This window comes from Crassostrea angulata, chromosome 6 (assembly GCF_025612915.1).
Source record: "Crassostrea angulata isolate pt1a10 chromosome 6, ASM2561291v2, whole genome shotgun sequence".
Classification (NCBI taxonomy): domain Eukaryota; kingdom Metazoa; phylum Mollusca; class Bivalvia; order Ostreida; family Ostreidae; genus Magallana; species Magallana angulata.
The window spans coordinates 3,987,583-4,015,468 of NC_069116.1; the positions used below are offsets into that span (position 1 = coordinate 3,987,583).

Consider the following 27,886-nt stretch of genomic DNA (forward strand, 5'->3'; position numbering starts at 1 on the left):
TGTTCTGTTTTAAAAGACATTGTTTAAGTTGGCAATAGCTTACTGCAAGGAAACAGGAATTATTTACTTAGCCACTGCACGTTAACCAAAATGATTGTGTGCATTATTTTGTGTTTGTTTGTTTCTTTCGCATCAGCACAAAGTAAGTATAATTGAGTCTTGCATTTTGAATAACTTTCAACATTATTTTTAATACCATAAATTACATGTATTAGCTGTTTTTGTTTCTTAATAGGATGAATTGGAAAATAAATGTAAAAGTTCAAATTTATGCTTTTGTCTAATATTTATTCGAATAATGCGTCATTTCCGAATAAAACGTCATTAGAATCATGCATTATATCCTAATTCAACGTCATTAGAATTATGCGCCACATATTTACATTTTTAGAAAACCCAATATCTAATCTTCTAGGAGGTATTCTTCAGACGGATTTGCTACCAGCACAAAGTGTGTATAATATTACATTATAAGCAAATGATTGCTCGTATATTTTATAGTTACTTAAGTTTTAGTTGTACAATTTGAAGTGTAATAGCATGCTTATTAAATATTGATTAAAATAGTTCATTCTAAATGCTATCGTTTGATATTCAAAATTGGAAGCATTGTTTTTCAAATTGAAAAAAAAATTATAGCTTCAGATGTCACAAAGTCGGGTCTTCTTGAGGGTATTCTTCAAAGTGATATTTTAGCACAAAAAAGTAAGTTACTTAAATGTGTGTACACGCTTCTTTTCTTTTTTTTCAAGATACATGTACTCCTAATATTTTCGTACATTAAAAGTGATATAACATGGTTTTATATGATAAGTAAAAAAAAGCTTTCTCTCTATGTGGTGTTCTGATATTGCAAAATCGTAATACAATTGATCAAATAAATAATGTTAAAATTTCAGATGGTACAAAGCCAGGTCTTCTAGATGGAATTCTAAAAAATGGTCTTTTAGCACCTAAAAGTAAGAATGTCTTTTTTGAAGTATTTAAATTTTATGCACTACGAATTTTTGAAAAACCTATTTAATTTTAATTCAGATAACACAGGTAACACGATTTCAAGTCTTGTTGGTGGAATATTGCAAAATGATTTACTAGCACCTGAAAGTAAAAGTAAGTCTTTTCACTGTTTAATGTTCAATTTAAAAAACACATTTAACATTCCTTTAAATACTTACACTTCAAATTTACAATTTCTAGAGATAGTGTAAATTTTAAGACAGCTTAAAATCTAGTCTTTTTAATAATACGCAATGGCAAAAGACACAGAAGAAACCAATTTGTTAAATCCTAAAGATGAGTTCATACTTCAATCAAAGACATAGATAATATTTATTTTTTGATTTCACTATTTACTCCAAACAGAATGAAAAGTATTTGACAAAATATCAAAAAAGAGAGCTAAAGCGCTTAACTCGATTTCATGAACAAATTGTATGAATTTTAGACAGCACAAAACCGAGTCTTGGTGGTATTCTACAGGAGGGTCTAAGTCGACCTTTGACTTCGTTACTATCAAAAAATTCTCCGGTGTTCACCTTACTCCAGCCATCCACATTAGAAGATATTGTGCTAAAGCTTCTCGAGCTTCTGAAACCATTGTTGCCTTTCATCAACATCTTGCTCCAACATGTCACCGAGATTCTTATTGTGGTGATCAACAACCTCGGGGACTTCCTCGACCATTTAATTGCGATTTTGAATGCTCTGCTACCTGACTGGAAAAACATACTGCTTCAATTGGTGCAAACCTTGCTACAGCTCTTGAATGAAATCCTGCCACAGCTACGCCCCCTTCTGAAAGAAGTGCTGAAGTTGGTCCAGGGATTGCTGCAGTTCCTATTTGACGGGAATCTTTGTGACCTTGATAAGGTGTTTGACAAGGTTGACCAATTATTGGCAATCTAACACATTAGAAACAATTAAAATGAATATAACTTTAATAAATGAGCAATATTGAATGGTTTATCACTGCTTTATACTATACTCAGTTATCAAGAACATGCCGGCTGTTGGATTTTCTTTATTTATAGCCAATTAGGCAGATTCCCGTTTTTCTAATTTTGTGGTTTATGTATAATATCATTATGTAACACTTTTAATGAATTATGAAACATGTCATTTAAGTCTAAGACTGTACACGAATAGCATTTATCATTCTTGTTTTAGATCATAAAAAGCATGTTAAGCAATTACCTGTGGTTTTTTGGTATTTTGTAAATGAAAAAAAAACTTCTGTAATATAAAAAACGCTTTAGAAACCACCTCTTACCATTCTCTATTTTATTTTCAATGTATGCATTTTACAGTTGCAATCATCTGCAAATCTTGCACACATAAATAAGTTATATGATGTAAGTGTTTTAAATACATTTATAAAATAATCTCTTAAAATTCTTATAATTGAAAATAAATAAGTTTAGTGAGACTCATAAGATAAGTTTAAATTCTCATCTTATCAGGGAGAGTTATTTTGTAAAAGATCAACACTTGGAAGGGACACCATCGGACTATCGAATTATGATTAAATCATGAAGAGTAGTTACTGTAAGGACAAGTATTTGTTTCATACAGAACTTATGCTTTGGTTGGTCTAATGTCCATTGATGTCTAATAGAAACAAGTCATAAACGGACAAATACCAATCGTAACTTACTGAGCTACCTTATGTCAACTATACATTGACATTTTGATGCGTAACAAATTTAAAATCGTTTTAATAATATATTCATTGGTCATAACAGTGTGTTTCATTTCCTTTTGACCATTTTGTCTTAAGAAATCTTTTCAGATATATTAATTATTATATTTTAATTTATTTTGCTTAAATACACTGAATTTGAGATGTCCTTTAAGTGGAAATCTATCAAGGGATCCGGAAAATCAAAATATTTTTTTATCAACACTCATATCGATGATTAAACATTTGTTCGCATAGTCCGATAAGGTGCAGTAGATTTTTTTTCCAAAGAAATTTATCAAACAAAAATTGACTCTCTTTAATTTCTTTTTTAAAAACTTGTGCGGCAGTCAATACAAACATACACATTTTATATCAAAATATTAAGTATAAAGAATTAGATACGTAAGGCGAAACACTTCTAGCTGCATCGGGCCATTCGTTCCTTATTAACCGTACATTGCTCGGCCACCCCTGTTGGAACCACCAATCAGAGACCCACTGCCACCCATCATATTGGCCAAGTTTCCATTCAAACCATTAAAGCCATTTGAGCCGGTGGACGCCCAGTTCATGTTGTTGTTCATCCAGTTTGGCCAATTATTAAACTCGCTGTTGAATCCATTGTTATTGTTGTTCCCGTTCCTCCAGTTGAACCCATTTAAACCATTGTTGCCGGACCAGTTTATTCCATTATTTCCGTTGTTAAACCAATTTATTCCGTTGTTGTTCAATCCATTGTTTAATCCATTCCTCCAATTAAATCCATTCATCCCATTGTTGTCCAGCCAATTTATTCCATTGTTGGCATTGTTAAACAGATTCACTCCATTGTTGTTCAATCTATTTAGCCAATTATCGTTCGGACCATTGTTGTTTAACCCGTTTAGGACGTTGTTTCCTACGTTCAATCGAAGAAAAAAAGAGTTATTTTGTGTACATCTAAATATAAAGGACTTTTTTGGTTGTGCATCGTCTGTCTAAAAGCATCATACTTTGTAGAAAAGAAATGAATAACGTGGGAATCCGTTGATTTATAGGAACAGCGATGATCAGGATGTTAAAAGGCTGACGATTAACAGGATAATTTTAAGATGTTTATGTCGCACACTTCCAATGCAAACACAGGCAAAGTACACTGAATGTCTTATATGTTTTTTTTACTAGGAAAAACGATGGTAAAAGTAAATACTTAGATATGATTTAACTTCAAATGAATAAAACGTGTTGACGAGAAAAGATTTCAAAAATGTTTAGAAATAATGAAAACTGTAAAAATCCATTAAATCATAGGAGTATGTACGATCATTTACGTCAAATGTTGAAGAACAATATTAACCGATTTGGCCTGAGATTGCAAATATGTAAAAAAAAAAAAAAAAAAGGTATATATCTCTATACAATGATACAGTTATTATTATAAGGATGAATCTACTTTCCTTCTTTATCTATAGTCATAATGAAAAATAAAATCTTACCATTAGACTGGGCTACTGAATTTCCAAACAAAAGTACCAAACAGCAGAGCAATTGCAACATCATTTTGTCGAACAAGCAGTAAACACACACACAAAGAAATCCAGGGGGAACCTTGAGTTGTTGCTTTGACCGTAGGTGCCTTATAAAGGGATAGTTTTCTCGCCAATTGTGTTAAACATCATGTAACATTAAAGAGAAACATACAACGGACAAATAGAATTGAAAGAAAGCTGTAAAATTAATATAGTTAAATCATGTAAACATTTCTATTGCACATGATAACCAGAAACACAATCTGGCTATGATCAAACATTAATTTACTCCTTTGAAGTTCAATGTCTTTCATGCTGTCCTATACTTTGGGTGTAGAATTGAGACAATTCCCGCGTACATGATCATTTCAAGTTTTTACGAAAGCGTTTTGTTTTGTTTTGGTCCTTATGTACGACTTTGTACGTTTATAATTCAAGACTTTGAATAAGTATTATTTTATGCAGAATCATACAGCAAGAGCATGCTCTGCAAAATCTGCAATATATAGTTTTAAATATATTTTGATTAATTTCGTTATAAGTAAGCTCGGTAAAATACTTAGTATGAAATAGTTTGGCTTTGTAGGTACATATGAACTCAATCTTTTGCTTACAAAAGCATTACATATGACTAGTACTTAATATTGAGAGCTATTAACAGAAATAATGTTGAGTATTTTGTATTCAAATAACTAAAAAATATTAAAGTATATGTTGGTTCATTATGTTATAGTTCAAATAAAATGTTATTTTATAATCTTTCTTTAATATTAACATTTCATATCCTTTTTGTTTGTAAAGTATGTGTGGCAAGGTACGTATTGAAAACACCACAACGACAATCGGGGGGGGTGGGTCAAAGTTTAAACTATGAGTTTATATAAAAAAGCTGGTCGCTGTTTAATAGATAAGTCAAAAGGAAACACCAGTTGTGGTTGCTCAAATAATTAGAACTTAATAGATAATTACAGTCAAGACATGAAGTTAAAATGAAATAAATCAGGCACTGAATTGTTATTTTGGGAAGGACCTAATCATTTCTTAAATAATAATTGAATGCCTAAAACAATACAAAAAAGTCTTTACGGAGTATCAAATGAAATTTTGATTTCCATAAGACGAGTATAAGATAAGAAAATTCTGTTAACCATGGTGATCAATATGAAAAAAATGTTAATCAAGATGATAAATATTACATTAGTGGTGAAATAAACAATTCGAATATCATTTTAAGTTAAAATAAACAGATTTTTCTGTGAAAACTAAAAGCATTATTTTTTTTTAAATACAAGGGACGTATCTAGTTCATGAACATACACGTGATGCTCATACACAATTTTTAGAGAAAAAAAACGATAAGGAAATGTTATGTTCAACGCATCATAGATATAAGGAAATTGTTATCGTTTGTAGAATCATTTGGTCATTAGTTTGACAGACAACATTGCAAAGACATACAAAACAATCAGCGATAATTCCTTACCACTTCCTTGTTTATGGTGACATGTTTTCAGGACAGTCCTATAAATAGATCCGCCGGGCTAGGGGTTGTTATAATAACGTTTCAAAATAGGATGAGAATGTTGCTACCAAAGTCTAATTGCGTATAAATTTCGCATGTCATTTTGTTTTAAAGTACATTTATAAGGTAAATTGATATTTTTCTTTTAATTGGTAGGAATCGTGTTGAATCATACATCATAAGTTCCATATATAGCAGTTTAGCATCATCTGTTTAATAAAAAGTAAACTGAAACGACAATACTATCTTTCATTGCCGAGAAAAATACCAAAAAACACTATTCTATTAACCAAACTGTTAAAACAACCGTACCGACAACATGTGTAAACTATTGGGTTTTTCTCATGTCAATCAAAACAACAGGGAGAATCAAGTTCAGTCGTGTCATAAAAATTAAAGCCACTGATTATTTCCCTCGAATATATATTATTTTATTTTTTTTTTTTGGCATTAGGATAACAACATTGCAATTTAGGATTTAGTTTTTTTTTTTTTGTTTTTTTTTGGGGGGGGGGTAGACTTTCATTTTTCTGTCAAATGTGTATTATGATTTATTTTCTTTTTATATTTCTTTCTTTTTTGCAATATACTTTGTAAGAATCAAGTCAGGGTGTGCTTTTCGAAAAGTATTTAGGCAGACAAAAACTACCAGATAAATTGATTTTATAATATCATTGAGTAGATAGTGCACATTGCAGTTAAAATGAATTCAGGATTGATTGATTGATATGACCTTTTCTAAGAATTCCATAATTAGGCATCTAAAATACGTAATTATAATAGAAATTGGTAGTTACTCATGAAAACCTATTTTCCCAACCTTATACACATCATTCTATCAGCCTATTCTTTCATTCACAATATTTGTTATAAGAGTTTTAGTGTCAACATGGGGCACCAAACACACATCCTACAACTCTCTCGAACAGCTAATATTAACCTATCTATAAACTCTGTATAAATCGTTTTTCTTTAGAAAAAAATGTTTAAATCTTAAAATCGTATGTATTTGGAAGCCCTTTTCTCTTTTTTTGCTAAGACCCTGACCCGGGAATATACATTATCGGCATATCTTGAAAAACAGCATCCTATTTACTATACAAAGAAGCAATACCCAGACACCTTAAGACAATTTTAAAGAAAACATCAAATAGGACTCAACACAGGACTTCGCAGTCCACACATTACACATAGAACTGTGACAGTTCACACATTACACATAGAACTAAGACAGTACACACATTACACATAGAACTGTGACAGTTCACACATTACACCTAGAACTAAGACAGTACACACATTACACATAGAACTGTGACAGTTCACACATTACACATAGAACTAAGACAGTACACACATTACACATAGAACTGTGACAGTTCACACATTACACATAGAACTAAGACAGTACACACATTACACATAGAACTAAGACAGTACACACATTACACATAGAACTGTGACAGTTCACACATTACACATAGAACTAAGACAGTACACACATTACACATAGAACTGAGACAGTACACACATTACACATAGAACTGAGACAATTCACACATTACACATAGAACTGTGACAGTTCACACATTACACATAAAACTAAGACAGTACACACATTACACATAGAACTGTGACAGTTCACACATTACACATAGAACTAAGACAGTACACACATTACACATAGAACTAAGACAGTACACACATTACACATAGAACTGTGACAGTTCACACATTACACATAGAACTAAGACAGTACACACATTACACATAGAACTAAGACAGTACACACATTACACATAGAACTGTGACAGTTCACACATTACACATAGAACTAAGACAGTACACACATTACACATAGAACTAAGACAGTACACACATTACACATAGAACTAAGACAGTACACACATTACACATAGAACTAAGACAGTACACACATTACACATAGAACTAAGACAGTTCACACATTACACATAGATCTGTGACAGTTCACACATTACACATAGAATTAAGACAGTACACAAATTACACATAGAACTGTGACAGTTCACACATTACACATAGAACTAAGACAGTACACACATTACACATAGAACTAAGACAGTACACACATTACACATAGAACTGAGACAGTACACACATTACACATAGAACTAAGACAGTACACACATTACACATAGAACTGTGACAGTTCACACATTACACATAGAACTAAGACAGTACACACATTACACATAGAACTAAGACAGTACACACATTACACATAGAACTAAGACAGTACACACATTACACATAGAACTGTGACAGTTCACACATTACACATAGAACTAAGACAGTACACACATTACACATAGAACTGAGACAGTACACACATTACACATAGAACTGAGACAGTACACACATTACACATAGAACTGAGACAGTTCACACATTACACATTAAACTGAGACACTAACACACTACAACACATAGAACTGAGACAGTACACACATTACACATAGAACTAAGACAGTACACACAGTACACATAGAACTGAGACAGTTCACACATTACACATAGAACTGAGACAGTACACACATTACACATAGAACTAAGACAGTACACACATTACACATAGAACTGAGACAGTACACACATTACACATAGAACTAAGACAGTACACACATTACACATAGAACTGTCACAGTTCACACATTACACATAGAACTAAGACAGTACACACATTACACATAGAACTGAGACAGTACACACATTACACATAGAACTGAGACAGTACACACATTACACATAGAACTAAGACAGTACACACATTACACATAGAACTAAGACAGTACACACATTACACATAGAACTAAGACAGTACACACATTACACATAGAACTGAGACAGTACACACATTACACATAGAACTAAGACAGTACACACATTACACATAGAACTAAGACAGTACACACATTACACATAGAACTAAGACAGTACACACATTACACATAGAACTAAGACAGTACACACATTACACATATAACTAAGACAGTACACACATTACACATAGAACTGAGACAGTACACACATTACACATAGAACTAAGACAGTACACACATTACACATAGAACTAAGACAGTACACACATTACACATAGTACTAAGACAGTACACACATTACACATAGAACTGTGACAGTTCACACATTACACATAGAGCTAAGACAGTACACACATTACACATAGAACTGAGACAGTACACACATTACACATAGAACTGAGACAGTACACACATTACACATAGAACTGAGACAGTTCACAAATTACACATTAAACTGAGACACTAACACACTACAACACATTGAACTGAGACAGTACACACATTACACATAGAACTAAGACAGTACACACAGTACACATAGAACTGAGACAGTTCACACATTACACATAGAACTCAGACAGTACACACAGTACACATAGAACTAAGACAGTACACACATTACACATAGAACTGAGACAGTACACACATTACACATAGAACTAAGACAGTACACACATTACACATAGAACTGTGACAGTTCACACATTACACATAGAACTAAGACAGTACACACATTACACATAGAACTGAGACAGTACACACATTACACATAGAACTGAGACAGTACACACATTACACATAGAACTGAGACAGTACACACATTACACATAGAACTAAGACAGTACACACATTACACATAGAACTAAAACAGTACACACATTACACATAGAACTGAGACAGTACACACATTACACATAGAACTAAGACAGTACACACATTACACATAGAACTAAGACAGTACACACATTACACATAGAACTGTGACAGTTCACACATTACACATAGAACTAAGACAGTACACACATTACACATAAAACTGAGACAGTACACACATTACACATAGAACTGAGACAGTACACACATTACACATAGAACTAAGACAGTACACACATTACACATAGAACTGAGACTGTACACACATTACACATAGAACTGAGACAGTACACACATTACACATAGAACTGAGACAGTACACACATTACACATAGAACTAAGACAGTACACACATTACACATAGAACTGAGACAGTACACACATTACACATAGAACTGAGACAGTACACACATTACACATAGAACTGAGACTGTACACACATTACACATAGAACTAAGACAGTACACACATTACACATAGAACTGAGACAGTACACACATTACACATAGAACTGAGACGGTACACACATTACACATAGAACTAAGACAGTACACACATTACACATAGAACTGAGACTGTACACACATTACACATAGAACTGAGACAGTACACACATTACACATAGAACTGAGACAGTACACACATTACACATAGAACTGAGACAGTTCACACATTACACATAGAACTGCGACAGTACACACATTACACATAGAACTGAGACAGTACACACATTACACATAGAACTGAGACAGTTCACACATTACACATAGAACTGCGACAGTACACACATTACACATAGAACTGAGACAGTACACACATTACACAAAGAACTGAGACAGTACATACTACATATAGAACTGAGACATTACACACATTACACAAAGAACTGAGACAGTACATACTACACATAGAACTGAGACAGTACACACATTACACATAGAACTGAGAAAGTTCACTATTACACATAGAACTGAGACAGTACACACATTACACATAGAACTGAGACAGCTCACACATTACACATAGAACTGAGACAGTACACACATTACCCATGGTACTGAGACAGTTCACACAAAACACACAGAACTAAGACAGCTCACACATTACACATAGAACTGAGACAGTACACACATTACACATACAGCTGAACAGTTCCCACATTACACAAAGAACTGAGACAGTTCACATATTACACATAAAACTGACTCAGTACTTACATTACACAAAGAACTGAGACAGTACACATATTACACATACAACTGAGACAGTTCACACATTACACATAGAACTGAGACAGTACAAACATTACACATAGAACTGACACAATACACACATTACACATAAAACTAAGACAGTACATACACTACACATAGAACTGAGACAGTACACACATTACACATAGAACTGAGACAGTGCACATACTACACATAGAACTGAGATAGTACACACATTACACAAAGAACTGAAACAGTACACATATTTCTCATAGAACTGAGACAGTACAAACACTACACGTAGAACTGAGACAGTACACACATTACACATGGATCAGAGAAAGTAAACACATAACACATAGAACTGAGACAGTACACACATTACACATAGAAATGAGACCGTACACACATTACACATAGAACTGAGACAGTTCACAGACTACACATAGAACTGACACAGTGCACACATTACACATAGAACTGAGACAGCTCACATATTACACATAGAACTGAGACAGTACACACATTTCACATAGAACTGAGACAGTACACATCACACATAGAACTGAGACAGTACACACATTACACATAGAACTGAGACAGTACACACATTACACATAGAACTGAGACAGTTCACACATTACACATAGAACTGAGACAGTACACACATTACATATACAACTGAGACAGGACACACATTACACTTAGAACTGAGACAGTACACATATTACACATAAAACTGAGACAGTTCACAGATTACACATAGAAGAGAGACAGTACACACATTACACAAACAACTGAGACAGTACACACATTACACATAGATCTGAGACAGTACACACATTACACATACAACTGAGACAGGACACACATTACACATAGAACTGAGACAGTTCACAGACTACACATAGAACAGAGACAGTGTACATTAAACATAGAACTGAGGTAGTATACACATTACACATAGAACTAAGACAGTACACACACTACACATAGAACTGAGACAGTACACACATTACACATAGAACTGAGACAGTACACACATTACACATAGAACTGAGACAGTTCACACATTACACACAGAACTGAGACAGTACACACATTACACATAGAACTGAGACAGGACACACATTACAGATATAACTGAGACAGTGCACACATTACACATAGAACTGAGACAGTACACACATTACACATAGAACTGAGACAGTTCACATATTACACATAGAACTGAGACAGTACACACATTACACATAGAACTGAGACAGTACACACATTACACATAGAACTGACACAGTGCACACATTACACATAGAACTGAGACAGTACACACATTACACATAGAACTGAGACAGTTCACATATTACACATAGAACTGAGACAGTACACACATTACACATAGAACTGAGACAGTACACATTACACATAGAACTGAGACTGGGTGCAATTTATTTGAAGAAAAGGACAAAGAAAAGTATGTGACAGTCATCACCTGTCACAAATTATAAGAATCTTGTCCAAGCAAACACCACTTAAATCAAGAGCCAACCATATGATTTTAAATTGTCACTAGTCACTTTCAATTGCTTATACTTTGCAAATCAAAGGTAGAGCCACTGGAATATTTACTTTTATGAGCATCAACAGCAAAAGAATTTTATTTTTTTTTCAGTATTTATAATCACAAAACGTATGAATTTCTGATCGCACAGAAACATACGGCATTTAAATAATCAAACCTTTTATATCATGTCAAAATAAGTTTCTTATTTTAACCTATGGAAAATTGCAGCATATAACAAACATGGTTATAACGAATTTACGGCTATAACAAAATAATTTTCAGACCCTCGCTGGCAAAATTTTAACATATTTTATCAATTATATAACAAATATTTTCCATTACAAATTCATTGAAGACTTATGAAACTTTAAGATGCATATAAAAATACTTAAACTTATATTTTATACATATTTTTTTTTAAATGAAGAGAGGTAGGTTATATTAATATTTTTTGTATATGACATTACTGTTGATTTTATGATTTACGATAGTTTGAAGCTAAATATTTATAACAAATTCGGTATAAGATTTCTTACGAATTTGCTATAACCGTATAATCACGGCTATAACGAATTTTTTTCTATGCACTCTGGAAATTGGCTATAAACGAGTTTTGCGGTACATATATTGTCATAATTTCATACACCTTGATCCGATTTTACATCAACATTGGATATCTTTAAAGAGGTTCGATCCTCTGATTTTGGGTAGCCATTTTGTGTCACCTCTAGTCTGGAAATTCTGTGTCATATCTGAATTCTACTTGTAAATTCCTTTTTTACAATGCCAAATAAACTCTATTGAATAAAATAGTGAAGAAAAAATCCATATTTAGAAAGTGTAGTAAGGGACTATATTTTGTTGCGGAAGGATTTTAAGAAGAAAATGAACATTTTTCATAACTCAGTTGTTTTAGAGTACCCTAATTTGAGCTTTCTTATTTTCCGTGCAGACCAAATTTTCAGATAGTTTATGCATTGGGTTATCTTCGTATTGTTTCAAAAAACACATTTCAACCATATTTCAATATTTCTATCGACATATATTGGCATGTTTAAGTGATATTTCAGAAAATTAAAGAAAAAATAAACTCCAATTTTCTCCTAAAATTAGATTATTTCATGCCATATCTCAAAATTTACATTATAGACCCATACTTTTGGTTTTATTTTCTGAATATTTAAGTTTGTTTTGACAAGTCTGTCATAATTTGAGAAAAAGTTTGAGACTTTTAAATTACTTAATTGCATGTTGAATCGTTTATGAATAAATATAGTATTTTTTCAGTGCAAAAAGGTCAAAATATAAATAAGATGAAGAAATTGCAAACTTTTTCATTATGATAATTTTCATTTTATTAATTCTTAATAATGTAAATTTGTATTTGATACCATGGTTCATTTCGATAAAAAATTATAGAGGGAAAAGCGATTTATGTGCAATTTGCACTTTCAGTGCAGAAAGGTCATATTAAATACACCGTAGCACCGAAAGAAGCATATAGACCCCAAAAATTTGTTTTGAATTTTGGTTTAGATATGTGTGTAGATATTAAAAAAATACTTTAGAAAAAAACTTAGAGACTTTTGATCGCAGGATCCAACGTACTTAAAAGAAAGGTTTTATTATGTTTTATAAAGTGTATGTATAATGTAGGCAACGCAGTTATTTATTTATTTATTTATTTATTTATTTATAGATACATGTATTTGGATGATATTGCCAAGGCAAATGATGTACGAACTTTCCATTTGAAACATACTTTACATACAAGGATAACGCGTGATTTTGGCTAATACTAGTAAAAAGGTTTACTCTAACTTCGAGGCAGGTACATGTATAATTGTATAACGATGTTTGAATACGCTGAAAATAATGAAAGTGGGCTTTAAAAAATATTTTGACAAATTAAAAAAAAATCTTCTTGAAGTTTGTTCTTACAATTATTTTATGATTTGTTAATGAAAAAATCAAGACAATCGGGGTACGAAACCTTTTTTGTTAGCATGTGCATGAGTTAAGGTCTTCGTTTTTAATTCTTTTTGATTTTATGTTTTTATCACCATACGTTTTTATTATTTTTATTTACTCTGAATATTTCAATCTTTGAAAAAAGAATGCATGAAAGAAAAACTGTAGATTTTTTTTTTAATCTGAAAAAAAAAATGAGCCCAGGTTGTTACTCATGCGTGGTATAGTCGCATATATATTGTAATACTTAATTTGTATACATGTATGAGAGTGCCAATGTCATATAGTATTTTGAACCCCGTGATATATTGACCACGGGTTCAAAATATCGCTGCGATATATTGAAACCCATACCCTTATAATTATGGCCGCGATATTTTAACCCAATCCTACGAAAGCCGAGAAGGATCATTCGAGATTCGAGATTCGAAATACGAGATTCGAAATACGAGATTCGAGATTCGAAATTCGAGATTCAATATCTAAATTAACCAATCAAATCATGGATCTGAAACCTGTATCATAGCAACATCAAACTGTTCTAAATGAAGATCATTCGTACATGCTCTTTCCTACAAATAAATGTCTTAATAGCTCTTATATTGTGGTTATAAAATGGTTAAATTAACATTGATGAATTGACCCCACACAGTATAAACAATTAAATTAGAAATAACACTGTTAGCTTTGCCAATCTAAGTGGTTTTGTTTGCCCTCTATGTATCCCCCCCCCCCCCCCCGAACAATTTAACCCGAAGTGTATTCGCCCCAACTGTGTAAAAATTGGCTCGCGAAGAAAGATCTGTTTAATCTAAATGTTTTAGCTATGAAACGAAACTCAAAAAAATAATCAACATGTCAAAATATAGGTTATGATAAAGTTTTAAACCATAGAAGATATAATGATTTACAACCTCAAAGACAAAAATCCAGATAAGAATAGTGTATTGTAGGGTATGGCAATGCCATTGTCGAAATGAGAGAGAGAGAAGAGAGAGAGAGAGAGAGAGAGAGAGAGAGAGAGAGAGAGAGACAAACAGACAGACAGACAGACACAGAGAGAGTTTTGTAGTGTCAAATTCAGTTTGATTTAGAATTTGAAATTGATTTGATTTGTTACAAGCATATATAGACAATAATTAAGCCTCTAAAACGAGAAAAGAGAGGAGGTACCTAGGGTAGGGCAGACCAACTAGCAAGCTTTAATTCTAACGGTGTTAGCGCACCTGTGATTTACATCGACTCTCTCTCTCTCTCTCTCTCTCTCTCTCTCTCTCTCTCTCTCTCTCTCTCTTTGTGATGTCTTACATTAGCTAGCGAAAATGATAAAAAAAAACATGAAATTTTCTTTAAATTGTGTGCGGATGTTATACGCCAATAATCTGTTTTCAGTATATACATTTCAAGAAGGGGGGGGGGGGGGGGGGGGGGGGGGCGGCTATATAGTCCTAATTAATTTGTCAGTTATTCTGTCCCCACTTTGTTTTCTCTTCGTTTTCCATGGGTTTTTTTATTTGGCTCGGCAAATTAATATAAAACTTTCTGTGTAGCTCCAAAACGATGCACTGTAGATAAATTATGAGTAGTTTTACTTTTGATAATCAGGTACATATCCGTACCTGATTTTTAATTAAGGTCTTCCGTTTCCAACGGAAGACCTTTCTATTATTGTGCGGGTTAAGATTATTCTTATTTTTCTTTTTTTTTTTTTCTTCCTAGACGCGAACTTTGAGGCTTCATATCGTGCTCATTTCTGAACGGATTTTGCTTAAATTTTCAGGGCTAATGGACTTTACAAAACACTATCTTCATCAATTCATAGAAGTTATAATTCCCTTTCCGTTAACGAGTTATTCCCCTTTTAATTTTTTTTAGGGCCTTTGGTTTCCAGACAAAGGCTCCGAGACTATAATAGCAGGGAATGGGAATCCAACGAATTTGAATAACAAAGACATTGAAGTTGTATACATCGGTTTTTGTTTTTGGATTACGTTCCTTATTTAGGAAAAGGTAGGGGGTCAAAAAACAGGATTCCAAAAAGTGCAAAAATTTAGACATATTTTCCTTTATATCTTTTTAACGAAAAATATTTTGTTAAGACATGTAGAATAAAAGTTGTGCAGAATATCAAGGGCTTTCATTTAACACCAATAAAAAAGGGCTGGCCCCTTAAATTAAGGGCCAATAGCCCCTAAAAGTTTTTGCTTAATAACTCAAAAACGGTTAGGATTTTGATATGGATGTCGCTGGAAAAGTTGTTTGTTGGGATCTCATAAAGGTCGTAACAATATTATTTTGTAAGTGATTTGTGTAGTATGAGTGTAAAAAGCTTTACATGTTGACATGTACCTGTTTTCATTAGACAAGTTAACGAAAGTCTTTGTGCGTACAACTGGCATAAAGTTGCCGCAGAAAGTATGCTGGTTTATACAGGAGGCATTAATTTATAAGAAATTTGTTTTTGTTGGAGTACATGCTTTTTTAAGGAGTTTAAGTCATTGTTGTTAAGTTCTTATAGTGCACAATCATTAAAAACGGGAATTGGAAAACAAAACATTCTTTTTCTTTTCTATTTAACCACAAAATATGGAATTAAAAAACTATATGCATTACATTTTATTTATTAACTCCATGCATTTAAAATCTACCTTGAATCAGAGCTGTGTGTGTGTGTACCATTACGTAAGCTCTCCCTCGCCCGCGGCCGAGAAAATCGGTCACCATGCTCGCGGCTGTAGCGGTCAGCGGTTATCTAATACACGAGAGCTGTGTCTCTCATATACATGTATGAGTTTATTTAGCCGCGAACTCGATAATAGGTTTCGTTTTGATTACACATAATTTTTTTATGGATTAAACGATTGGGTGTCAATTAAGAAATCGTTCAGTTAATTAATAAAAGCAATGTCACTCTCAATCTAAAGCAATAATAGACACAGATCAATTGTGGGTTTTAAGTTTAAAATAAATAACTTTTATTTGATAGAGTATGTTCATTATACTGCAAACTTTTCAAATCTTCCTGGGTTCTGAACTGTGCCTGTCTGTGCGTTGTACATATACCTTTACGTAATATATCCTTCGCCAACGGCCGATGAGATCAGCCACGGCTGCACTACCTAGCGGTTATTAAGCGGGTTTTAATACACAAAATTCTCACACTGCGACGCACACTTACATGCATATGAACGTGTTTGAGTTAATATAGCCGTAAAAACAGGAACTGTTTTAATTTAATCCAATAAAAGTGTGTCCATCTTGTATTTATTCAATTGAACATTTGAGTGTAAATGAATATTAATGAGCGATATTACTCCAAATCGTAAACATCGTACATTTAAGACATAAATTAATGGTTAGTTTGTTTATGTAAAATATTTTAGAAACTGCACAAATAATGTTTTGAATCAACCCCCCCCCCCCCCCACACACACACAAATAGTAAACCTTTAAATGATGATCATCCCTCGCACATGGCTGAGGAGAACCGGCGCCAAGTAATCCGGGGTCGGTTCGTGTTCTTCTACATGTACCTTATCGCGCGTTCATGTTTCATATTTTGCACGGACACAACTATATTTTATTATTTTTTCAACTATTATATTCGTTTAAGATGAAAAGATAAACAGGTAGTTTAAAAATCAAATTATAATCAAAGTTCCATGTAACATGTTTGCAGTAGGTGCTAGCACGATAAAAAATGTCCTGAATTGAGGCATTCGATGATTTTTTTAAAAAAAATTCACATGAATTTTAAACAACTTTAGATTAGATTCTATCGGTCACATATTAATCACTTCTGTAGTTTTTCTACATGGTCGTTCGTTTCTTTGTAGAAGCGAACTCATTGCTGCCCCCCCCCCCCCCCCCCCCGCCCCGCTGACAGGAGCTCGCGCTGGACTTTTTTAATTGTCAAAACGATATCAAGATCTATCGAAAATCATTTTTGGTGGCTTCTTCTCATGTGTAACATTTTGTTTCATATTCCCACCCGTTTGTTTATTCGGTCAGTCTGTGTAAATTCAATCGCCACATGCGACCGAGAATCTTGTGTCGCTTCAGCGCACACAGCTCGGAACATATATAGCCCCAGATCATCAATTGTTATATAATTGAGTAACTGTTGGAATGGTGCTTTTACATAAATAATAAATAATAAAATCATCCAGAAAAAAGTTACCGTAACTCAATAGTCAATACCAAAAATAAAATCCGTATGATTGCTAACTGAAATCGGTATTTCAGTATTCGGCGAGATTTGATTTTTCTGCTAACATTAGTATTTTTATTGGTTTCAAAGATTACGATGTAAAAACACAAACAGTAAATACACCTGATATTATTTACATTGATAATGTTGAAAAATATTTAAAATTAAATTAGTCACATTCGTAAGATAAAAATGTTCTACGAACAACCGATTATTTTTTTTCCTATGTCGTGTCATTCGCGCGTAAATAAGTATGTTCTGTACACATATATACATGAACCCAGAAAAAATTCAAATGATTACACAAAAAAGAAAGTTGTAATTAGTATTTCGGAATTTTTTTCTGAAAGTAATTTCACATTGTATTGAAAAGAACAAGAAATAAAAATGATTTAAATTTTTGACTCAATATTCGTATATATTACCGGCGCTTCGTACATGTGTAACGGCGTACAGTGTATAGATTATTATAATCTGTTCGAATTAGGTACCATGCGTAAAGATTCCCATAATAATTACTAGTAATTGCATGACTGTGTACATTGTAGGCAAATCCCTGTGTATTAATTACTTCTAAGACTCTTTGTTTTCCATTAACAGTGGTTTAAATAATTTTCAGATAATTAATAAAATTTTTGTCATTTGAATTGTATGCTTCATCAAATACTGATTCCGATTACCTTGAAGTCATTAATTTTCGATTGGCTATTGACAAAGAAAGAGACGCTTGACCATCCAATGAAAACAAATACACAGAGGTTGATTGACAGGTTCAGCCAGGTGCAGGAGACACCCGATGTCCGAGGTTATGTGTGCTGTTTGTACAAAGTCGAATGGTCTCAGTAAGAGTTATCGATGTGAATAAATAAAAAAATATATATGCTTATCAAAACATGATCGTTTAAGTTACAGCGAACTACATTGAAGCGTTAAATAGGGGTTTACTCCAGAAAAGTTTCTACCTAATGTTTTCACTGACCTTTGTCCAATCAGATCGTAGCTGGGCGGAGTTAAGACATTGCCGCTCGTGACTTGAATGAGAGAAAGAAGAGAGAGAGAGAGAGAGAGAGAGAGAGAGAGAGAGAGAGAGAGAGAGAGAGAGAGAGAGAGAGAGAGTTAGAGTTAGAGTTGAGTAAATTATAAGTGGTGCCGATAAAGGAATAATCATTAGTTATAAACTTGCAAACAAATTAATTAAGGTCTGTATATAAAAATTACATGTATATCCTATATTGTATAACTTTAAAGCTCTTTAAAGAACGATTGTGAAAATTTCTTTGGCCGCGCGCCGTCGACAACATGCACATGGATAAGAATGACGTAGCTTATATTCAACTAAATTTCCTAGCATGGAGTCCGAGAATACTGACATTAAATATTTTAAAATGCGAACGAATAATCACTTATGAACATGATGAATTTAGATGTAGTGTAAAGGAAAGGCAACGAAGGCGGATGCTTAGTGGAAAAGTAAAACGTCTAAGGTAAAGAATGTTTCACACTGAGTAACCATGAAGAAAGATTTTATACAAAGTAAATTTACAACCTTTGTTTAATTACAGGAAGATTCGGCAAACTTTGATTTAATTATTAACGGTAACACTTGTAATAAAAACAGTTTCTTAAATATTCGTACAGTCTTCGATGTTTGACATTACCTTATCCTATTACTGATCTATATATAGACATCGTTGTTCCCTGGTTAAAGAATTTCAAAACACTTCAAAGTTTCATAAATTTATAAGATATACTATGTCCCGAGTTTTTTCTTCCACCACTTTTTGCTTGATATTTCAATAATAGTAAATACCTTTGTGCTAAAACTACGTTCGTCCAGATTATATGTGTTGAAACGCCCCCTCTTTCGCTTCAGGTTTCAATACACATCCCAATATTGAAAGTCTACGGGGATTTTGCATTGCATCAGCCATTAATAAGCCCGGATGATAACGTTTAAATATTGCGCGAGGTATCCCGAGTACTTCCGAACGGAGAAAAGATGTAAACATTTCCCATTATAAATCTCCGTAAAAAAAATTGTTTTCGTTCCTGTGAAATTTTATGAGTGAAAATTGTTCAATGAAGATATCTTGGATATATTCCCTTTCATCAATTGAAAGTGAATTGAAGTGTCAGTGAGTTCCGAATGAAATCTGATTTACACGCTTTGCCCGAAACGCTAAACGGTTTACACGAAACGCTTCACAATCACACGAAACGCTTAACGGTTTACACGAAACGTTTCTCGCAAGTAAGTCGCACGTTTTTTGGTGTAGTAGTAAGTTTCAGGGTCTGTAAATTTTGTCATCACGCAACAATTCTAAACTTGCACATAGTTTTCGAAAATTTAGAAATATTTTTAAATAAAGAAGTTATCTTAGAGAAAAGGTTACGTGTTTTGTAGGCGGGTTCGGTTTTTAAATCAAAGTACTGATGTACTGACGAGAGTTGATTTTATCGAATATTATTTATTTTAAAATCAACGATATGCTAGTTTGCTTGGCAAGTAGTTTATAATCTGCATTTGAATTATGCACATTTTTATAATATGAATTCTCTGACTGTTCCGACTAGAATTTTGAGAAAACCTCTAATGAATCATGTTGTGTACTATTTTAAAATAGAATTGATTTCATCAAACTATGTTTTGGTATTCCAAATATTTCAAAAATTGTATGGATCCAACCAATAATGAACTCTAGTCTCGTTCAACCAGATGCTTGGCTGTCTCCATTAATCTCCGACAAGTAAGAGATACCAGGTCACATGATAGCTTGATGATGCGACCTCTAAATATAGACTGACTCTCTACTTGCCGGAGATGTAAGGAGACAGCCGATGGTTGAACGAGACTATATATTGAACTCTGGCAAAAGAATACACAGGACTAAAAAAACTTCAAATTGTTCATACCATTTAAAATCTGACTATTTCCAAGGTATTTATAAAAAAAAAGTTTCCTTTAAAAAAATACTTCATTATTTTCAAGAACTAAGTCTTGTCAGCGGCGATGATTTGTGCTTAGGTGCAAACACAGTTTCAGTTTCGGTATGCTAGAGTAACTGCATAGGAGAGTTTATTAAAATCAACTCCCAAAAACACAATTCCTCACATGATTCATGAGTACATGTAACAATGCTTGCTACCCTCCGAAAATTTAACTCGCCATTAAACATCTCATTTTTTAAAGAATGTTTGAAACGATTACATAAACTGTGTTCGACAGATAGTTTTCCTAAAACATTTTCTTTCTTTCTTTTTCAAAACACGTTTTATATACAGGCTTTCAATCACAACACATTTTTATAACAAAAGCAGAACTGAAAGTTTAGTCATTATAAATTATTGACACCATATCACATACATTTTCAACTCGCAGCAACAACGGAAGACCTACTCGTGGCTTTGCCACGAGCTCTGCTCTAGTTTGACTCTTATAATCGGATTTAATATTCCAATAATTATAGGGTAGGAAAGAGTAGACGGGACCTTTTTGCGCATATCCTACTGTACCATTCATTCAACACAGGTATTAGCACTCATCGAGTTCGACTTGCTTTCCTTTTCTTTCATCCACTGGATTTAAAGCTATTAATTTTTGAAAATATTTATGGCCTGATTATATATAAATTAGAGCTGCGCTGGTGCATATATTTACCCAAATGGACCAAAATATAACCAAATGAATCTAAAAGTTTTGACAAAACTTGTTTTAAACGTACGACTCTTTTTTCAATTCTAATCGAGTATGTCCTTTAGAAAAATCTTGAACCACACACATTTTAGCAAATAAAACGACAATTGTTTCATTTTTAAGGCGTCGAGCTAATGCTATGCAGCCTTCTAGCGATCGTCTGGATTGGCAATCGTCCAAAAATTCATGCATTGCACCGCCTTTTTGATGCGCATAAAAAATAAGTTCCTTGAAGTATTAAACGTATTACAAGATTTGTATTCCTTTTATTCAACTAAATTGTGTACAAGAAACCCAACTTTGCCTCCCTGGTTATTGACAACTCATTGCATTAGTATAAATTTGCTTAATCAAGAAATGGCGGATAAATACAATAAGGTGCAATGTAAACATTCACTAAAATATTATTTAAGTTTATCGCTTACATTTTGATTGGAGACTGTGCCCGATAGAAATATAATGCAGTTGGTTTGGTCGAGCTTTTTAGATAGCACGTGTTGTGGATTTGTTTGTAAACAACCATAGCATAGGTAATCTTGTTTCAAACGGGAATTGAAATAAATAAAAGTATGTTTTATTATTATAATTAGGGACACACTGTTAATATATTCAAATTATGAGCCTGTGAAATGTGCAAAGACTTTTTAAAGCAGAAAGAAAATAATAATTTTTTTTAACTTTGAAATTTCTTCGATTTTTGTAACCATGATAAGTTATTGTATTATAAACTCATCACTACATATTTTATAACGAAATATACTGATTATTGTTTTTGAAACAGCACAAAACGTAATTCATTTCCTTTTTTATTCTAATATTATTTGATAAACGACTATATATATTAGTACAGAATTTCAAATTATTGATATCATTCTATATAAAAGAAAATGTCAGCTTGACGCCTTTGTGGCCGTTCCGGCCTTTGATTTTTTTATGGGGAGGGACGTGGTGCCGGTAAAGGACATGTATTGCTTGTGGTAGTTGTGCTATACTCTCATTTGTTATAATAGGTAATACTACATATTGATATAAAATGAAAGTTCCCAATTACACTGTACATAGCTTCTATCACGCATTTTGACCCGTGCGATAGTTTAAAACAATTTTCAAAGCATTAAATGTAATTCAACCGATCATTTTGAAATTTAATTTTCTGGATCCCCGCCTGATACGTCCGCCTTCTTGTATATTAGAATTACATATACGTTGACCGTATGTACACATTAACTTAATCGGCTATGTTATGGGACGATAACATTTTTCATCAATGTTTTTGCAGGATATGTAACAAATAACAGCCTATTTGTCGGTTTTTGCACTGATTATTTGAGATTATTTGCCGCCATCTTTTATGCATTCCACACACCACTCACAGTTTCTTTATTTGGTGTTCTGTGTGTATGGCGACAAATTGGTAAATTTGCACCACTCACCCCTTGTAGCTTCATCCTGATTACATTTTATCTGGCTAAGTGTAATGTAGTAGTATATTAAATACACACATCTTTGTTTGCAGTGCTTATTTACATCTTTAGAGATTTACTTACAAAAAAAGTAAACATTTGTATGACTTATATGTAATTATTGTCAATTTTGGTGCGGTGGGGAGTAGGGGGGTAGGAAACTACAGAGAAACTTAACTTGGCTGTGAAACATATGCTTTTATTCTTTCTTGTTGATATATCAATGAATGAATTATAACAAAATATATGTACAACAATTAATTTTGAAATATTCATGCACAATCAAATAAAGGGTTTTACTGTTCTCTGCACAAGAAATCGGCAATGTGAACAAATTGGCACCCTATCATCCCTACCTTTAATTGTAGAGAGTAGGTATCCTTCTATATTGAAAACAATTCCAAAAGTAAGACTCATAATAAGTTGTTTACTGAGGAAAAGGAAAAAAAATTGGGACGGGGTCCCACGGACACGAGTGGACTCAGGACCCCTGACATTGTGAGGATGGATGTGATAGTATCTCAATGATTTGTTTATAATCATAGTACTAGTGTATCACTTTATGCATACATAAAAACGATAAGTAATGCTTATATTTATTAGTGAAACAGGACAGATTATTCATATTTAGATTATTTAGATACATGTACTAATCTTCATGCGGGGATCTAGAAAGGAGTGGGTCAGGGGATCTGGACCCCCTCCTCGGGAAAATTGGAGCTTATTAAATTTACATAGTAAAAATTTTTAAAATTGGCCTACGACCCCCTACAGAAAAAATGAGCTACGCTTATGAAGTTCTCTACCATAACCGCATTTTTACACAAAAGGGGTGAATAAACCCGGGTTTTAAACTATTACTGGTGGTGAAATACCTTAGAGTTCAAACGCATCAGGTGGAAATGCACCAGGGCAAACAAAATCACTTATATCCGCGAAGCACACTGCATTATTACTAGTCTACTTAGATATTCTGTGTAAAAGTAAATACAAATAATTATTTAGTTAGGTAGGGGGAAGTGAACATAGCATTTATTTGTATATAAGAGCAGGTACATATGATTTTTATTTAGAACAGTTTGATGTCGCTAGGATACATATTTTCAGATCCTTGATTTGATTGGTTAATTTAGATATAGAATCTCGAATTTCGAATCTCGAATCTCGTATTTCGAATCTCGTATTTAGAATCTCGAATCTCGAATCTCGAATGATCCGTCTCGGCTTTCGTACAATCCCCCACTCTAATTTTCATATCTGTTGGAGAGGGAGTTCAAAATGGTATAGCTGCGATATATTGAACCTCTAGCTATTACCAATTCCCATATGAGAGGAGGTTCAAAATTTATGTATTAAGACTGCGATTTATTGAACCCCCGTCCTATTTTCAATTCCCTTTGGAAAGGGGGTTCAAAATACTATTAGTGCGATTTGTTACCCCTCCCCTTCTTATTTTCAATTCCCACTTGAGATGGAGTTCAAAATATCGCGACCATTATATTTTGAACCTCCTCACAATTAGAATAGGAAATACATGTAGCTATGGGTTCAATAAATCGTAGCCATGACATATTGCACCCCCTCTCCAAAGGCAATAAAAATGAGGGGGTGGGATGGGTTCAGAATATCGCAACTATAATATTTCAACCCCTCTCTCCAATGGAAATCTATATAATGAAGAGGGTTCAATAAATTGCAGCCATAAGTTTTTTGAACTCCCACTCCAGAATGAATTAAAAATACATGTAGGAGAAGGATTCAAAATCTTGCAGCAAAAATATTTTGTATCCCCTCTCCAATAGCAATGAAAATTAGAGAAGGGGGGTCAAAATATCGTGGCCATAATTGTTTGAGCCCCATCTTCAATGGGAATTGGAAATCAAAGGGGGTTCAAAATTTAGCAGCCATAATATTTTGACACCCCCCCCCCTTCTTATGGGAATTGGAATTAGGTAGGGGTCAAAATATCGCGACATAATATTTTACCCCTATCCAAAAGCGATTAACATAAAATAAGGGGTTCAAAATATCGGAGCCATAATATTTTGAGCTCCTTCTCCAATGGGAATTGGAAATACAATGTAGGTAGAGGGTTAAATATATCGCGGCCATATCTTTTTGCATCCCTCCCCAATAGCAATAAGAGCTAGAGCGGGGTTCAAAATATAGCAACCTAATATTTTGTGCCCCCTACAATAGCACTCAAAATTAGAGGGGGGATAACGCAGCCATAATATTGATAAGTCTATCTTCCATTGGAATTGAAAAGTGAAGAGAGGGGGTTCAAAATATAGCAGCCATAATATTTCGCACCCCTCTCCAATAGCAATTTAAATAAGGTAGGGGATTCAAAGTATCGCAGCCATAATATTTTGAACCCCCTCTCACAAGGAAATTTGAAATGGTAAGTGGGGGTCAAAATTCTGCGGCCATTATACTTTGTATCCCCTCTCCAATAGAATTGAAATTAAAGTGGGGTTCAATCAATAGATGTCGCAGCAATGATATTTTGAACTCCCTGTCCAATGACAGCGGGGGTTCGACTTGCCCTCTAAACTAAAATAACGGAGTGATTCTGTAAATTAGATTTTTGTAGTGTGATTTTCACCAATATTTTTTTTTTTCGTATAAAAAAATATACATTTAAAATGCATGTATTTGGAATGCCATGACTGTGGCAACGTTTCCGACGACATCTCTCTTAAACAAACTTTTACTCGTGTAGAAGGAAAGGGGCGTCTAAATGCACTTATAAATGTATTTCATCATTAAACTGGACACAACTATCTTTATAATGAAAAATGACAATAACAAACTGTCAACTATTAAAAAAAATCCATAAAACAAAATACAAATTCAAAGTAGAGCAAAAATGACCTCTAAAAAGATAGAGGAGGTATGATCAAGTGCTATAGAGGAGTAAACATCCTCTGCCGACCGGTCACACCCGCTGTGTGCTCTTTGTAGAATCGGAAAAAACAAAAACTTTCGTAGACAATTAGGTGATTAATTATGGTCTAACAATTAGTATGAAAAACGTCAGTCAGCATGCGGCCCTGTGGAAGACATTCCTTGGAAACAGATTTGAACAAAACTAATGCTATTTTGCGGTTATCAATTATTTATTTCAAAACTAAATAATTGGTTACAATAATACTCTCGGTGCATGTAATAATGCCATCCTTAAATAGTCCTGTAAATTAAAAAAAATAAATAAAGAGATGAATTTTCATACATGTACATATGGTATTCAGATCAATTGCAAATATTATATACATAGAAAATAATACATGTACATACCATTTTCAATACCACAGCCTGTATCAGCTCGAGACTCCAATATTAGCCCACGGACCGAAGGCCCGAGGGATGATATTGGACGAGGGCTGATAAAGGCTGTGATATGGAAAAAGGGTATTTATTATTATATTTATTACAAATTTAGTAATAAAACTAAAAAAAAACAATCAAACTGAAGAAATTGATTTCAAATATTATGTTAAAGTAGTCTGTACATATACATGTAATAAATAAAAATATGAGATCTAATTGTTTGAACAAAAATGTAGCTGCAGAACCTGAATTTCCTTAGATTTTAAAAGATAACTGCTCAGAAACATTTGCTAGCTTTTAAAGTTTCAACTGCACTTTCAAATGTTGACTAACAACTGTTTTATTTATTGTCTGTAAAAATGCACAAATGCCGAAACAAAAAAAAAAAAAGCAGACAAGTGTAATACGGATCCGTATCAGCCCTAGAACTGATAACCTGTATCAGCTTCAAAGGCCGATACGAGTTGTGTGATGTCATTTGTATCACATATGCCAAAAATCTGTATTTATTACTAAGTATGTAATAAATAATAATATTTAATTTAAAACTTCTTTAAAATATAAGAAAAAAAGACTTAAAATAACTATAAATGTACCTATTTACGTCCACCACATGCGTAAGTTCCGCATCCATTTCCTCCATAACCTCCTCCAATAATCCCACCGCGGCCTCCTCTAATGATTCCTCCATAACCTCCTCCAATAATCCCTCCTTGACCTCTTCCAATAATCCGTCCTTGACCCCCTCCAATAATCCCACCGTGACCTCCTCCAATGATTCTTCTGTGACCTCCACGACCACCTCCAATACGCCCCCCAAGACTTCCATAGCTACCAGACTGCCAGGAATCGGACCACTGGCTGCCACCACCAATGATACTAACTAAACTTCCCCCAAGACTTCCAAGACGTCCACCTCCAATTCGGTCCCCGCCGATGTGACCACCACCCGCTGAAAAATTAAAATCATACTTTGAAAATCAGAGAGAGATA

General features: G+C 33.5%; 1 protein-coding gene and 1 pseudogene across 1 annotated transcript; one reads left to right on the forward strand and one right to left on the reverse strand.

Moving 5' to 3' along the window:
* LOC128189186 (uncharacterized) lies at positions 1 to 2,841 on the forward strand. The gene is made up of 6 exons (XM_052860691.1): positions 1 to 142; positions 392 to 451; positions 640 to 705; positions 900 to 959; positions 1,036 to 1,110; positions 1,445 to 2,841. Exons 1-6 carry the CDS (start codon positions 91 to 93, stop codon positions 1,903 to 1,905), a joined length of 774 nt encoding a protein of 257 aa, XP_052716651.1. The 5' UTR covers positions 1 to 90; the 3' UTR covers positions 1,906 to 2,841.
* Positions 2,842 to 2,982: 141 nt separating this feature from the next.
* LOC128190819 (GATA zinc finger domain-containing protein 8-like) lies at positions 2,983 to 27,722 on the reverse strand (annotated as a pseudogene).
* Positions 27,723 to 27,886: the final 164 nt, after the last annotated feature.

What these genes read in the sequence shown, in the direction of transcription:
- LOC128189186 (XM_052860691.1), top strand. Translation starts at nt 91, where the DNA reads ATGATTGTGTGCATTATTTTGTGTTTGTTTGTTTCTTTCGCATCAGCA. An exon ending in TGATATTTTAGCACAAAAAA is followed by an intron (nt 706 to 899) that starts GTAAGTTACTTA and finishes TTAAAATTTCAG; the next exon opens with ATGGTACAAAGCCAGGTCTT. An exon ending in ACTAGCACCTGAAAGTAAAA is followed by an intron (nt 1,111 to 1,444) that starts GTAAGTCTTTTC and finishes TATGAATTTTAG; the next exon opens with ACAGCACAAAACCGAGTCTT.